Below are 13,671 nucleotides of genomic sequence, written 5' to 3'. Positions count from 1 at the left end.
GAAGGAGAGCATTCCTGTCTCGCGGGAAGAGACACAATCCTACACCCACAGCCCACCCACGCTCCTGCTAACAGCCCAAGAGCTGGAGGGTGGAAGCACCTCAGGTGATTCAGAACTAAGCTCCTTACTGCTGTCAGCACCTGGGGCAGTCCTCTGTGGCACACAGGATGCCTGCTATGAGGGCACACAGGGCCTCGTGTGGTACTGGCACCTCTGGTCACCTCCCACCTCAGCTCGAGTTCTTGCAAAAACAGGTTTAGAAAGAGAACAAATAAAAGCCTAAACGGAGCCTGCATCTGAGCTGAATACAGGTCGACACTGAAAACTGCCTCTAATCAGTGCTTCGCCATCCAACAAAACCTTCTGTGTTTACAGAAAAGTTCTGCACACGGGCTGTCTCTGACGGCAGCCACCATCCACACGTGGCTCCGAGCACTCCAGGCCAGTGTAAACGAGGAACTCACTATGTAATCGGAATGAATTCCAATGGCCACACATGGCCAGCAGCGCTCGCGCTGGCAGCACAACCTGAGTTCTTTTCATTGTCAAACTTGGTTTGGGAAGACAACTTACCTTAAATCAAGGAACACCCAGTTTTATAACTTCCTGAATGACATAAAAAAGTGCTCCAAGTACTCCTACTCTGATTGATACTGCCCCCCACCCCCGGGACCTGCTTGATCCAGTTTCTCTCCTACCTGTACTTTAAACGGGTCTCCAGTGATGCGAAGAGGCTTGTCTGCCCCCGTCGGCAACGGGCCGTCCTGGATCATGACCATCTTCACACCTGTCCGCTCCTGTGGGCACACACACGGGCATGGCTCTCACTGTCACGAAGAGGAATGAATACAGGGCGCCACCACAAGCCGCAGGGGGTCGGTCACGTCCACGGTAAGACACATCCACCTACACAAGCACTGCCCTCCGAGCCGGCCCGGGAAGCTGGCCTGAGAACACTGCCAGCCAGCCGCGCCTGAGAGCTTCCAAGAGTGACACTCAAAACCACCTCCCCAAACTCTCCTCCTTTTCTGATCCCTGGAATACATAAATATTACAGAGCTATCTTCACATAACGCTAGGCACTGAGCCAGGCGCTCTACTAAACAGCATCTGGTCAGAGTTCCTGCGCAGCCCTGAGAGGGAAGGGCGCCGAGCAAGCTGCCCGAAGTTCCAGAGCTGATGAGGGAGGCACCAAGTTTGGATTCTGGGATTCTAAACCCTGAACTCTTAAAAGTCCACACTAGAGCACCTTCCACAACCCCAGAGCACACAAGCAAGTCACAACTCCGATCCACAACTTCCAAAGTCCAAAAGCTCTGAATTAAAAATTTGTTCCTAACTAAATTTGACTCCAAAACTAACCTGAACTCATGTAAGTGAATTTCAAGACTTCCTCTCGTTGAGTGTGACTATTACTATATTTGGCCATGGGAAGATACATTTGATTACCGGGTGCAGCCCCAGACCTTGCTGGGGGTATTAAATTCGAACACACAGTCGGCCCCAAGCATCTAAGATGAGGGACTCTGGAGCTCACAGCGGCAGATGCTCAAGGAGCACTTACTCAGTAATGGGCTCTGTGCTGAGGGTCTTATATAATATAAAATACCGGGTATTATCTCAGCTCATTACAACAGTGAGGCCGACACTCCCTGCTCTTACAGACGAGGACCCTGAGCCTTAGAAAAGTACATGAACATAGGTCTAAGATCACACAACCAACGAGTGGGAGTGCTGCTGGCTGAGGGCCCCTGGCTCTGGACACAGTACTCCTGTCCGAGATGTTGTCGCCCGATGGAAAAAGCAGTCCTGCCAGGGCTTCATGGCCGTGGTGGATGCTGCAAGTTCACGGGGACCCCAGGACTTGGGAGTCATAGCTGGCATCAATCAAGCCTGGTCACAGCAAACGTTCAGGAAACATCTGGAATGGAGGAACTGTGGAAGCACCTGGGCAGAGACTCTGAGGGAGCTCTGCACCGTGGTGCACGGCCTGCCCAGCTGGGGAGAGCCACAGCCACAACAAAACCTCCCAAACCGGGAAGCGGGAGAAAGGTGAAGTCCTGTTAAAGCGGCACTCTGCGAAGGGCTCACGTACCTGCAACTGCTTGATTGTTTCCCCTCCTTTGCCGATGACCAGACCCACTTTCGAGGCGGGGATGAGAATCTCCTGGACTGTGCTGTTGCCGTCTATGTCATTATGAAAGCCGGGTCCATTCCGACAGCGGTCCACAATCTGGCCCAGGAGCCGTTTGGCTTGTCTTCGGGAGGGAAAAGAACCACAGGAGAACCAGCATGAAATGAATACTCCAGGTGCCCAGGAAGGGGAAACACGAAGGAGTCAAAGCAGCCCTCCAGCCAGCTCCAGCTCCTGCCCCACAACCCAGGAGGCCTCTGCCATCCGCCACGTTACTGGGCTGGAATTTAAAAGCAACACACACCGTAATGCCAACGTCCCAATGCAGCCCCCTTGCAGTCTGCCCTCTGCTCGTGCCTGTGTCTTGTATTCATTCCACAGACACGTCTCGTCTCTTACTGGGATGCCCTCTGCTCTGGTGGCAGAGTCTACCTTCAATCCCTCTGCATCTCTCTCTGCTCCCCAGTTCAGCAGAACCCTTCTCACAGAGTATACGCTCAACAGACGTTTGTTAAATAAGGGCAGGAGAAAGAGCAATAAGAAAGATGGGAAGAAAGAAAGCAAGGGTTAGTAGTCACCGTCAGAATTCCTAAACTCTGAATTTCTTCTCCATCACCCAGACTGCTTGATGACTTTTAAGCTAAGGCTACGAATCACCAGTTTGGTATCAAGGGGTGGGAACAGGAGGCAGGGCTCGATGCAGCTGTACAGTTATAGTCACCTGCTTTGCTCTTTCTCATGTCAGATTTTTAAGATCCCACATTTCATGTGGAATTTTATGCTGCTTTCTCTGGAGATGGGGGAGGGAAACCACAATGTTAAAAAAAAAAAAAGCACAACCCAGCCTACTGAGGTCATCTGTGGGGCCAGTTTCCTTTTCTGCACCAGAATCTCCCCGGATGTCACTTGCAGTATTTATTCTTTAAATCGCCATGCATAATCTATCTTGTGGTTCCTTTAACAGGGAAAAATTCAGCTACTAAACAGGCTGGTTGTACCACGCGCTGAGGAAAACAAAATTGTTTCCTCCTAAAGTTATAATCCCACTGTCTCGACTGCTTGGGTAGAACAGGAAGCAGGAATATTCAGAAGAGTAGGAAGAAAGAAGAAAAAGGCAGGAAATAGTGCTGCCTTCTGTGGTCTCGAGCCTTTGTGTATAGAATCAGCCTTGTACATCATCTCAGTTACAGCAGCTTTTTAATATTTTGCTTGTGTACTAGATTAACCTGTGTTGGAAGAAAAATGCCTTGACTCCAGCAAAAGCATCCTGCTTGCCCTATAATGCACACCTGCCAGCGATATTTATTCTGGTTCACTGCTTGCAACGTTACAGCAGAACAAGAGAATTTAAACTCATCTAGACTCCCTGAGAAATGGAAACAATAAAACAGCCCTACCTATTGAGCCAGATATAATCTCAGCATCCCTGTCCCCAAACGCAACACTACTCAGTAGATTGAAAGAGGAGAGCGAGCAGACTCTACGTTAGTACATGCCCCTTCCCCAGGAGGTTCTTGGATTTACGAGGCCTACATCTGGTACAAGGCTCCGAGCATGCGTGTACCAGGGTAGGAGAGCAACGCTGGTCTTAAGGCTGTTGTAAGGGCCCCAAAAGTCAAGACACCCTCTGGCCGGTCTGTACGGCCCTCAGAGTAGAGCAATGGCCACAAAGAGTGGATTCATTTGCTTCACAAATATCAGTGGAATCGGCCCCAGCAAATGACCTGACACCAGGATTCTCAATGGTGCACAAAGTGACAGGCTCACTAATCCAGACCTGCTCAGGTAAAGGAGGTATTAACAAGGAAGAAGTAAGTTGATTAGAGCATTCAGGCAGGGTGAACGTACACTCTTGAGAACCTGATTTATGAAGGAGGTGTTATGACAGCTGTGAGAAATCTGTAGGGTCTGAAAAAAAGGTAACACCTTGCGTGTTTAAGTAATGGAAAAACTCCCCTGGCGTGGCAACCTCCCAGATCCTTCTCTATAGAAGCACCTGCTTTTGGGGCCAGACTGCAGCCCAGCTCAACAGTGTTCGGTAACAATTTTGCCCTTCCATTTCTCCCCATTTGGGGAAGGAGGAAGAAGAGTGAAAGGAAAAAGTAAATAAAATAAACTTACTCAATACTTTCTGGGGTTCCGGTAAGTACACAGGGCCTCTCTGGAATCCCAGAACTCTCTATAAGAAGAATCAAGAAGATGAGGTGTGTTGGTGGGCATCAGGCAACCTGTACCTTTGCCTCTGTGTACAGACTGTCTCTCTGGGCTGGTTCCTACATCAGCCCACAGAAGCCCAGGCTCCCAAAAAAAGACAGTTTGCCTCCACTTGTGGAGAGGATATCAAGCTGGTAGCTCCACCCTAGAGTCTCAAAATAAAAACAGGTCCTGCAGGGGAGCTGGGAGGACGCAGCAGAGGTTCCTGAGGCGGTCCTAATCGCCAGTCTCAGGTTCGTACCTGACCCACTTGTGCGCTCGTCAGTGCTGAGTCACTTAACACGCTTTTCCCTCAGTTTCTCTGTTTGCAGAGCACTTTGATGCTTATTTGTCTGCAAGTGGCTCTGAGGAACACTAGTAAGGAATTTAATGGCATGCACATCAGAGTTATTACCAGTTATTGCATGAATATCCCAAAAGAACAGTGACATCTATGTGGAACTGGTTCTGGGCTATTTGACGGGAGAGGAAAAAGATCTTACTTTCCAACACCACACATGACGCTTTACTTTGACCCTAAAAAATTGCCTCTGAAAATTCTTACTCAAAGGAAAAAAAAATTAAAGAGAAATAGCTAACAGCAGTAACGGCCTTCAAAACACTATACTAAGCATCTTTTAAAATGACAAACATTTCTGTAGTTGAATGTCCTCCAAACCCCCTCCTCCGCTGTGGAAAGAGGTCAAACTCAGATGATGAAACTATAAATAAAATGAAAAACTCTTCTTCCTCAATTTGTCTCTCCATATCACAAGGTCAAAATGGACTCAACTGCGAAAGGTCCTGAGCTGTGTCGAACATGTGCTAATTTAGCCAGAACCTCCAGCTGGCCTCTTTCCACAAAGGGCAGGCACGGGGAGCTGGCGAGCACTCTTCTGGCGTAAGCCCAGAGCCACAGGACTCCTCCAGGCCCCACAATGTCTGGCATAACATTCTGGTGCAGAAAACAGTGGTCCTAGACTGGCAGGTGTGTAAGGGGCAGGGGGGCCACGCCGGGCCGAGAGCTGCAGAGGGAGGGCCTCCCCAGAAGCCAGATGGGCAGCATCATGTCTGGGCCCACTTCTTCTCTGGCCTTCCTGGTTCTCGGCCGGGAGGCCAGCTCTAGAAGTGCAAGGACCACGGCAATCACATACACTTACCCGAGCCCCTCAACTTCCAAGCAGCAGGCGAAGGTACTAAATCTGAAAGCTCTGTAAAAAAGACTGATTTCGGCCAAACTGAGATCTATGAAGAAGGCAGCCCTTACCTGAAGCAATCTGAATTTTGCAACCAGATTCTGCTTGAATTCGTGAAATCTGCTCTCCTCCCCGGCCGATAACTGAAATAAATTGAACAGGGTCAGAATATGCCCTTATGCTGTATTTAAGCACACATAAATGACTTAATTTAACAAACATTTACCCTTGGCTCCACAGCACAACAGACGGGGTCGGACTCAGCGAGCCCGCAGAAATCGTACATGAAACACAGCAGACGATAAAGGGGGCTCTGGCTGAGGTGAGAAGAGAGGGGGGAGCCCACAGCCCAACATTCTGGTCTCCCCCTCAACCCAGAGAGAGACCTGCAGTGCTTCGGGGCTCCAGAAAACACAGTGTGCGTGCAAAGCACCTTACGACAGGTAACACTCAACACTGAGAGACAGGAATTAGAGAAAAAGTAAATAATGTGGCTACTTACTAAATCCAACCATTTTATCAGGTACTTTGAATTCTTCTGTTATTACTGCCCTAAAAACAAAGAATATTTTTGGAAAAATACATAGAATAAAGAATTCTGCAGTCATTTTAGGTTCCCCAAATTTCCCACACTGGCAATGTTAAAAGATAAAGACTTAAAATAAACCCTGCCAATGGGGCCAACAAGCCCACAAGCACCCACAAAGACTGTCATCTAACGAGCCCCTTGGTGAGTCACTCCTCGAAAAGATCTAAGCCTCCTCTTTCCTCATGTCACAGGAAGAAACCTCTGTTTCTTCATTAAACCATTAACTCTACTAACACCTGCCTTTCCTTCATAGAGTTACTCCCAGCACTGCTCACACCTGAAGACTTTTTGGGGTTTGGGGGAGCATTTAGACTTCTATTCTGGTCTCCTCCCTAGATGAAGAGAGATTGGACTACTCTCCAACATTCCTTGTTTCCCAATCTAATTTACTGCCTTCTGGCTTCCCTCCAATTTGTCTGCCTTAAATTAGGGTGAAACGCCCCAAATGGAACCAGTATCCAGCAGAGGCCTAATCAGTGTTGACCAGTATGGAATAATTACCTTGCTTACTCTGCAAGGTACTTCTGTCAAATGCTATCCCATCCATTATGCACTTCTTTTTTTTAAACAACTACTGCACTGGCTCTCTCAAACAAGTCTTCAAATTTGCCATAGAGTGAGTGTACTGTGGACAATATCCAATTTGCCCAACACCCCAGAAAGCAATTAAATCTAAACATTTACCTTAGGAGGAAGCTAAATGCAAGTAGTTTAAAAAAAAAAAGCAAGCATTTTTAAACATCTCTCACACAGCTGGATTTTTACCCATCATGGAAAGGACTGAATAAAGTCCATGTGTTCCGGGGAAGTGCAGCATTTAAAAGAAATGCAACAGCGTAAGGAGCATTGCACTGCAGCATTAGGCTGGCAGCAAACAGAGTCTCCTTGTGGTTACATGCTCAGATTACATACGCACAGGGATTCTCTCCACCTCTTGGGATATCCGAATCCACACCGAAATCAGGCAACTCCTGGCTTTCTAAATCAGTAACAGCGTGGACTTTAATGTCAAGCCTCAGCTGACCTAACAACATACCCTGCAGTAAGTGTGGGGTCCCTGCTGGGACGTCCCCTGACTGTGGCGAAGGGCAACAGTGCTCCTGCACGTGGAGCCATGTGCAGCAGTGCAGCAGAAGCTGCCTATGCTCAGGAAACAGTACTGGGGAATTTACTAGAAGGGGTTCAACACTATCACAACTCCGAATGTCACAAAACTCAGGCAGTTCCTCAGCCCCCAGGAACAATTTCAGCAGACTCTCTTTGAGGAAGACACCTATTAAGATGAATTGCTCTGGGCTTCCTGGAAGACAAAGCTCTACTCTAAATGCAAGACTGAAACTGGTCTAATGTACAAAGTATAAACATTTTGGAAAGTAAAATCCTGATTAACTATGGCTTTATAGGAAAGTTACATTTGATATTAACACAACCTCATTGAAATGACTGTATTTTTAATTCATTAAAAATGAAGCAAAGAAACAACAATAACAAAAATCCAGGATAAATCTTCTGGTTAATTGATGCCTAGTGATATCCAGAAACTCTCAAATATTTGCAGAGAATACAAGAGAATATAACTGTATCACTGCTGGTGAAGGTTAAGGATAACATGTTACAGTAACAAATACACGCAGAAAATCTCACTCCTTAGGGAAGAGAAGCTGCAGCAGCTTGCGGTATACTTTACCCTTTTCGAAGGATAATACTGTGACCACAAATAACCCATCCTATAGACTGGTCTTCTTAAAGCCCAGAGGTCTCTGGATCTCTCTAAAGCCTCAATGTTTAAGGGAAGGTCGTGAGGGGAAACTAAGGAAGGAATCAACTGGGCACCCATCCAAGGTTCTGTGGCAAAGCCTCTCACCACAGCAGCGGTGGGGCCCAGCTACTGGCTCCCCGGGCTGTGACTCCCGGAGAACCACACACTCTATCTTGTGGAAGTCCGGCAAGTCACGCTTGTTCAGCGCATCTTTTCTCAAGTGACGAGGTTAAGGATTCACAAAACACTGGGAAAATCATCACACCAGGAGGAAAATTTCATTCTCTCCTTTTAAATTCAGTGTATGTGGGCAGAAACAGCTCCAACCTCCTACAAGTCTTAAGTTTACATACAATAATAGCAGATTTTTAATACCTCGCATTAGTTTACCCCTTCAGCTTACACTGTCTTGGGAAGGGCTACAAAAAAGTTGAGTCTTAAAGAAATCTAGCCCATGGTTTTTCACACTCTCAACCTCTGACTTTCTAACACTCTAGTACAGATGGTGGATCAATAAACAATTAGAAATGATCAATAAATAATAAAACATAACCCACTGCTTACCTTTGATGTACCAAGGCCCCTAACTGGTTACCTACTGTGGCAAAGAGAAAGAGAAAAGAAAAATCAAAGCATTAGCACGGATAAACTAACTTCATCCTTACGTGAGTTCTTACCATTTCAGGGGGAAAAAAGAAAGGCAAAAAGAAAGCAAACAGTAATTTAGGCTCAGTGGCTGAAATGAATGCGTTATATGATATGAAACAGGAGGGGACGTCTTGATCAACACAGTGTCTAACACAGTGTCCAGCTGAACGCAGGATAAGACATTGATCTGTGTGTCCACATGCTGAGAGGCCTGGGAGAAAATCCTGCTGGCTAAATCCCTCTCAGTTCCTACCTCCCTCCTGCTCTGGGTCCAAACTCAATGTAAAGATGGTGAGGGTTCCTTCTCTTTTTAAAACAAATGAGAAGATTTAACCTCCTAGCTCGGAAGCATTGTTAAGGACGGCTCCAAGGCAGCTGGAGTCACTAAGAACGTGCACATATGTTCCTGCCGGCCACGCCCTGCGCCCCCCCCCCCCCTCCCCAAAGCATAAGCGTCCCAAGGAGAGGATCTGGCCTCCTCCCTCCTCAGGCCCCTCACTGACCCACCATCGCAGTCTGTATGCAGTGGACGCTAAGAGTAAGCAATTGCCTTTCAAGCCCATTTCACAGAGACAACAGTGCCCAACAGCCTCATTATGAAAACCAATCACACTCCCACAAAACCACTTCAGCTTTGCTTATTTTGTTCATTTCTCCTCTTTTCAGCTATCGATGAGTGTCTCCACCAGCCATCAGCAAAAAATGATTCTGTGGTGTTTCTCTCTCGGAAAATGCAGCCCAGGAAACACAATCAGCAGCAGACAACGAAGAAGTATAAATTCTAACCATACTACAAGGAATTGAATGATCCTTACAATATGCTAACAGGAGCATTCAAAAGTATGACTCTGGGGAAAGTTATCAGAAGGACAGATGTGAGCTAAGTGGGGAAGGATCAATTACATCAACTTCAGAACAAAGAGTGAAGAGTGAAATGGTTTGACATCTGAAATACAGGACTCTAACTGCTCTTTCTGCTTGAACTTAACCCTGTCATCCTCTGACTGGAGAGGAGCTGACCATAAGAAGACCAAGGAAAAGAAACCATATTAACGATGTTTTAAAAGGAGAAGAAGAAAGCACAGAGAGACATGCTAGCTAAAAGTACACGAAGCTATTGAGTCAATACCGTATTTCTCCTGGATCGATAGCAAGATAATGGTCTGCAGCCAAAATATTGACATTATATACTATTAATCTGCTTTTCTCAGGGAGAAGAGAATTATTTTTTATTGAATCTTAAAATTTTCTTTTTGCGTTTCCAGTTTGAGTATGACAAAGGCCCTCACCTGGGAAGGCACTGCTCACGATTCCTAGTCCACGTGAACACTGGACAATCACCAGCTTAGGGGAGGAATCCTCGTCACACATGCAGCCCCTGGATGTCGTGAGAGGAATGTCCACCGCCTAAGGCAGCGGGTGTGAACCCAACACGCTGCAGGAGAAGGCCCAGGACAGAGTGCTGGTGAGTTTGGTTACTGTTCCTACTTAAGGGTCAAGCTCAGCTTTCCGGCTTCCTGTCAGAACTCCCCTCCTAAGGGTAAAGAATCTAGTGAAGACAGAGGAACTCAGATGTCTTGAAATGATGCAAACACAGAGGAGAGGTGCCTATTCCCCATATGGGGCAATGTGGCCGGACCCTGGCTCCTGGTCCCCTGCACTGTTCGCTAAGAGATGTCAAGGCTGATGATCTCCCGATATTTCAGCCAAAAAAGCCACCGTAGCAAGAGTAAAGGGTAACACTACCATGAGGAACTTCATGAGATTCATGAGAACATTCAGAGGACTCACGGTCAAAAGCCATCTGAAATTTTGTGCTCATCAAAAAGAAAAAAAGGAAATTCCTTTTTGCTGGCAAACTACGTGTCACAGGTGTCACACACACTGTATCATTTCTGACAGCCAACTGCTCTGCTGACAAGTGGAGGTGCCTACAAAGATGGAAAATAAAAGCGCACACACCGTCGTCCCACAAATAGATGGGACTGCTGAGAGCCACACCATCGAAGAATGAAATCAAATTCAAAACCAGATTCAACTCTCTGAGTTGGTGGACTCTTAGAAAGGACAAATCGCCTCCTCCTCCATGCAAATGCTGGAGCCCAAAGGCTGAAATGCGTGATTTAAAGTTTCATTCCTTTCAGAAACATTCCCATTTGGTACCTAAAAATGAAAACCAGGAGTCAGATAAGGGGCATTGGGCATTCATACAGCAAAGTGATAATGTCCAACTCCACAAATGGGCGCCTTGTCCCAGTCTTCATGATGAAGTGGGGTCAGACGAAGGAGGCACGTGGGAACACCTATCAAGCTCAATTGAATGGTAACTATAGCCATTTTACTGTGAAAAAGGAAAATTGCTGAATAAAATCAGTCCTTATTTCCTGTTAATAGTACCTGCTGGTCGACAACGGTTCATCTTGCTTCCGAAGCTCCCCCGTGCACCCTCCCGGCACAGGTGCGCACGCGCACACGGGCGTGGGCCTCACTCGCCCTGCGCACTATGTAGTGGGAAGCTGCCTGGGCTATGGAAGAATAGGAGCTTCCCAGAGAAAACATTCATGCCACAATATGAGAAATCCCTTCTGAAGAGTAACAGTACTCTCCCATTTCAGTAATGATCTTTGAAAAAAATAAGACACTGGACACATTTTTTCCCCATTAGTGAGGAGGAAAAAAGCCTCCATTTTTCTTGCCTCCAAAGAAATACTAACAAAACATCACTGAGGAGCACATCCAACTTTATAATACACAACAACTTTAATACTTAAGTCCCTACTCCTCCCTCAAAAAAAGCCCAAGGGAAAAGCAGCCCCCACCCCTTGTAACAGCGCAGACGACACACGCTGGCCTGGAGCACAGAGCAGCAGACCCGCCGCGGGTGAACGCGCAGGTCGGGAGGGGGAACGTCAGGGTTTCTCCGTGACTGGCAAAACAAACTGATAAATCTTCCGCTTCAGCCTTCGAAAACAATCTTTCTGTGCCCCTGCTTGGATTCCACTCTCCCCTGACTCTCACCAAAGCCTTTCCAAGCCCCAGTTAAGGTCAGTGATACTTACAGTCAGCGAGCTGCAGGGACTTCTGCAGTTCTCAAAGCATTTTTTAAAAGCTTTTCTCCAAGGACAATACAAAGGCTTCCTGTGTTCTAAGGCAGCAACTCTCGCCCCAAAGCCACAAAACACTGGCATGCTAAATTCAGCTGAAAATCCCGAGACAAGTAACCTGTTACTAGTTTTACAAACTATTATTTTTGTAAAGTGAGAGTCAATTCAAGTTTATCTCAGTATCGTCCCTCTCACTTGCAGTCTCACAGGCTCTGTGAGCGGAAAGAACACCGCCACCAGCTTCAGAGAGTCCTTCTCGAGGGGCCTCACCTCACCTGCACGAACCCACTTAGTTCCACAAGAGGCCCGGGAGGCAGATGCTGTTATTACCAGTCACACTTCACTAATGAAGGTGCAGTCACACCCAAGCCCTCAGAAAAGGGTCCGCGTGGCCTCTGCACCCCTCGTGCCTTTCAGGCACTGGGCACTGTGCCAGGTCCTGAGGATAAAATGGTGAGCAAGGTCATCTCTGTCTTCAAGAAGCTTCAAGTCTAGTGGGGAAAGGAGAGCACTCCACGATGAGCAGCAACCTCACCTCATCTCCAGGAAGGCGGCAGAGATGTTAGGAACCCCACCTGCACCCCTCCCTAGTTCAAGGGCCTATCCAAGAACCTCTGGAGGAAAATTAAGAGGAAAAATACAGGCTAGAATACTTATTTACAGCACTATGCCCTATTTTCATTTCATCCAGTGGTTATGAAATCAATTTCGGGGGTCATGACCAGGTTTATTAAAAAATAAAATAGCTTTTTGGGGTTGGCTTTTTTCACTCAGCACAATTCCCTGGACATCCAACCAGGCTGCTGCAGGTATCAATGGTTTGATTTTTACATTGCTGAGTGGTATCCCGTGGGCACCATGGATATACCAGATTGTTAACCATTCACCTGTTGAAGGACATCTGGGCTGTTTTCAGTTTGGCGCTATGAGGAATAAAGCTGCTATCAAGATCTGTGAACACGTTTTTGTGTCAACACAAGTTTTCCTTTCTTGGGAATAAATGCCCAGGAGTGTAACTGGCCTGAATGGCAATTGCATGTTTAGTTTTGGAAGTTTTCCAGAGAGACTGCAACATAAGATGTGTTTTTAAAAGCTCGTAAAGTGGTTCTCACATCTACCAGAGTAAAGAGCCACTCTGGGTCATATATTCCCTAAAAGAAATTCAAAAAACTATGAACCCCTTTTGATTTGAAAATTAAATTTTTCCCTAGGTTAGCAGGTACAAATAACATTCAGGGACTGTATACACTTCAATTACAGCTCTGTTGTAGCACAGCAGATATAGCTCATTCATCTTCATGGAAAATGTCTACCATTTCATCCACTTGGCTAAGCCAACCGTCAAACCAACCAGTCAGATCATACTTTGCCAGGGAAGAGAAAACTCACTTCCTGTTTCCAGCTCACACCTGTGTTAACGTGAAGCCCTGTGACTCTCAATCACTTCTGAATTATAATTCTAAAATGGACAGACTGTATGGAGGGGAGGGAGGAGGGGATAACATGAGCCTTTGCCATGAGTTGCTATCTGGATAAAAAAATTTAGGCCCTGACTTTTTTAATATCTCTCACCAAGACTCTCATGCTTTATCATCTTGAGATTCCCCACTCAGAATCTTGGACTCACCCCTTTTGAGGCATCTGAGGATTTTACCACTCCCAGTGATGAACCATCACAAATCAAAGGTGATGTGGAAAAAAAAAGGGGGAGGATGGAAAGAAGGGCCCGTGTGGTGTCCCCAGTGCAGACACACTTCTCAGAGAGATCCATTTTAGGAAAGGATGCACAGAAGTACAAGAGGTGGAGAAGGATTCCGGGAAACCTGTGCATCCCCCTAACCCCGGGAGGACGTCACTGCTGACGACACCCCGAACCCCGTCCCTACTCTGTGAAAAGCAGATCTTCCCCACCCGCTCGGACTCTCAGGAACTGAGTTTTACTCTTGGCTCTTCACCCCTGCAGCATCCATGATTACCCTCCAGATAGGGAAAGTACCCACATCCCTGAGATGTATTTTCCTCTCACTCCCAAGTAGAGACTCAGGCAC

General features: G+C 46.8%; 1 protein-coding gene across 5 annotated transcripts in view; it reads right to left on the bottom strand.

The window, feature by feature from the left end:
* FUBP3 (far upstream element binding protein 3) overlaps nucleotides 1-13,671 on the bottom strand; it is a 47,981-nt gene that overhangs the window by 18,189 nt on the left and 16,121 nt on the right. For 4 of the 5 annotated variants that reach the window (XM_006205420.3, XM_015240247.3, XM_072960293.1 and 1 more), the window contains exons 3-8: nucleotides 8,436-8,469; nucleotides 6,026-6,075; nucleotides 5,595-5,666; nucleotides 4,256-4,313; nucleotides 2,096-2,258; nucleotides 699-797 (exon numbers count right to left, since the gene is read on the bottom strand). In XM_006205420.3, the coding sequence (XP_006205482.1) occupies nucleotides 699-797; nucleotides 2,096-2,258; nucleotides 4,256-4,313; nucleotides 5,595-5,666; nucleotides 6,026-6,075; nucleotides 8,436-8,469 (476 nt within the window). The remainder of the gene's footprint in view (nucleotides 1-698; nucleotides 798-2,095; nucleotides 2,259-4,255; nucleotides 4,314-5,594; nucleotides 5,667-6,025; nucleotides 6,076-8,435; nucleotides 8,470-13,671) is intronic. The other variant, XM_015240246.3, reaches the window with a different exon arrangement.

This window comes from Vicugna pacos, chromosome 4, assembly GCF_048564905.1.
Source record: "Vicugna pacos chromosome 4, VicPac4, whole genome shotgun sequence".
NCBI lineage: Eukaryota > Metazoa > Chordata > Mammalia > Artiodactyla > Camelidae > Vicugna > Vicugna pacos.
Note: the sequence above shows the minus strand (reverse complement) of the source record. Positions and strands in the feature narration are given on the sequence as shown.